The following is a 2,544-nucleotide window of genomic DNA, read 5'->3' on the forward strand; positions in this document are numbered from 1 at the left end:
TCCAAGGTCGGCAGGGACGTCGTCGGGAAGGGCTGGCCAGGGCTGAAAGGGCTGGAACCCGGGACCCTGGACCAGCTCCTGGAGGTGCCGCTCAGATTCCCGCAGTGCGCGCTGTGACGTGTGGTCAACCCAGCTGCGCACATGTCATCTTGAGTCCGGCGGTGTCCCCGCTGCTCCTGAAGGTCCCGTGAGGTCCCCGCTCCTGGTGTGCGCTGTCTCCGATCCCGCACCTGCGCAGTGAGACGCCAAAGGTTGACAACACATTTATGGAGGAAAAGTGACCTTGTCCAGCCACTTAGGGATTTTTTTCTGCAAAATAGGGAGATCATCTGCCCCACATCGCCTCTCAGGGGAAGCCTCCTCCTTTGTATGCGTGGGTGTGTGCCTACTTGTGTAGGCATGTGCACACATGCATGTGCTCATACATGCATATGCACATGTGTAGCCATGCATGCATAAGCATGTGCGTGCACATGTAGGCATGTGTGCATGTGCAGGCATATGTGCGTGTAGGCGTGCGTGTGCATGTGGGTGTTCTTTGGGGTTCTCTAAGAAGCTCATGTCACCTGTGAATGGCTTTTCTTCCTTCCGATCTGGGCCTGTCACGCCCGTCCTTGCTGACTGCGCGGCAGAAGCTCCGGGCCATGTGGCGTGGAGAGCAGGGCCCTCGTCTTGATTCCCTCTCCCCGAGTGTGGGGTCAGCTGGGCCCAGGCCCTTTCCCGGAGGGATGCCTCGGGCCGGGGGCGGGGTGGTTCTCTTCATGAAAGGGCTTGGATTGTGTCCAGTACTTTCCTTAGCCTATTGAGACGGCCGTGCGGCTTCTTTCTATGATGTGATTGTTACATCAAGTTGTTTTTTATGTTCAACAAACGTTTCATCCCTGAGATAAACCCCATTTGGTGTTTAATCCTTTTTTAAAAAAATATATTTTATTGATTTTTTACAGAGAGGAAGGGAGAGGGATGGAGAGCTAGAAACATCGATGAGAGAGAAACATCGACCAGTTGCCCCCTGCACACCCCCCACTGGGGATGTGCCCGCAACCAAGGCACATGCCCCTGACCGGAATCGAGCCTGGGACCCTTCAGTCCGAAGGCCGACGCTCTATCCACTGAGCCAAACCGGTTTGGCATGATGTTTAATCCTTTTTATAAGTAGCTGGGGAAAGCTTTCTTTCATCCTTTTGTTTGTTTATTTAAGCCGCACCTGAGGATCTTTTCCCATTGATTTTAGAGAGAATGGAAGAGAGGGAGGGAAGTGGTGGGCAGGAGGGGAGAACTGAGGGAGAGAGAGAGAGAAGATAGAGACTCATCGATGTGAGAGAGACACATTGATTGGTTGCCTCCATGCGCTGCGTGCGGCGTTTCTCACAACAGGAAAGTGCAGGCAGAGCGCAGGCGGCGGGAGCCAGAGGCAGGGCGTGGCGATGGGGCCTGTCAGCGGGTCCCCGTCTCCCCGTCTCCAGGGGTCTCCGCTCAAGGACACAGTTCACCGCGAAGCCAAGTCCCTAAGAAAAGTGAAGCATTTTTCTCTTTTGCTTCTTTTTGGAGCTTGTAAGACTAGTCACAGATGGTTTCTGAAGCGCGATTGGGTAATAACCGTCATTTAAAACAAACCAGTGAAAACCACACGCCTTCCTGTCCCGTCTCCGTCCTCCTTTGCTTCAGTCGCAGCTCAGCATCCTGGAGGGAGTCTCTCACAGCGACCTGCGGAGGTTCGGGACCCTCGTGTCCGCCGTGGTCACCAAGTCCTGGCCCAGGCGCTACGGGAAGGCCGTGGACGACCTGGCGGAGGTGCTGAGGTACCTGCTCACGTGGCCAGACGTCACGCATCTCTTCAAGCTCTACGGTGTGTCCTTGGGGTGTCCACTCGCGTCCCGCGGACCTGCGGCAGGGTGGGCGCTGGACCTGACACTCGGGGAGGGCGGGCCGATGTCTGACAAGGAAGCCGATTGGCTGGGCCGGGGTGCCTGTCTGTGGGGAGGACACCTGAGGGCCCGTCCCTGGCACAGCTGTGCACAGCTGCTCTGTCCCCCAGGCCGTCCTGGACGTCAGGTCCCCCTGAAGGTCCCATTGTTCTTTCTTCTTTTTCTTTTTGAGAATGTTCACCTGACGATATTTTTCCATTGGTTTTTAGAGAGTAGAAAGGAGGGAGGGAGGGAGAGAGAGAGAAACATTGATGTGAGAGAGACACATTGATTGGTTGCCTCCCAGGGTCCTGGGCCAGGGATTGAACCTGCAATCCAGGTACATGCCCTTGACCAGCAATCAAACCCCAGACGCTGTGGTCCGGGGGGGGGCTGACACTCTAGTCTAACCACTGATCCACACCGGCCAGGGCAATGGACCTTCATTTTTTAAAAATATGTTTTCATTGACTTGGGAGAGAAAGGAGGGGAGAGGGAGAGAGAGAAACAGCAATATGAGAGTGTAACATCGATTGGCTGCCTTCTACACGCCCCCGACTGGGGATCGAGCCCGAGACCCAGGCATGCGCCCCAACCGGGAATCGAACCGGAGACCTTTCGGTGCGTGGGAGTGCGT

General features: G+C 55.7%; 1 protein-coding gene across 1 annotated transcript in view; it reads left to right on the forward strand.

The window, feature by feature from the left end:
• Positions 1-2,544, forward strand: part of RNF213 (ring finger protein 213) — a 134,056-nt gene that overhangs the window by 21,004 nt on the left and 110,508 nt on the right. The window contains exon 18 of the mRNA XM_015559756.1: positions 1,669-1,849. Within this exon, the coding sequence (XP_015415242.1) occupies positions 1,669-1,849 (181 nt within the window). The remainder of the gene's footprint in view (positions 1-1,668; positions 1,850-2,544) is intronic.

Source organism: Myotis davidii, unplaced genomic scaffold (assembly GCF_000327345.1).
Source record: "Myotis davidii unplaced genomic scaffold, ASM32734v1 scaffold211, whole genome shotgun sequence".
Lineage (NCBI taxonomy): Eukaryota > Metazoa > Chordata > Mammalia > Chiroptera > Vespertilionidae > Myotis > Myotis davidii.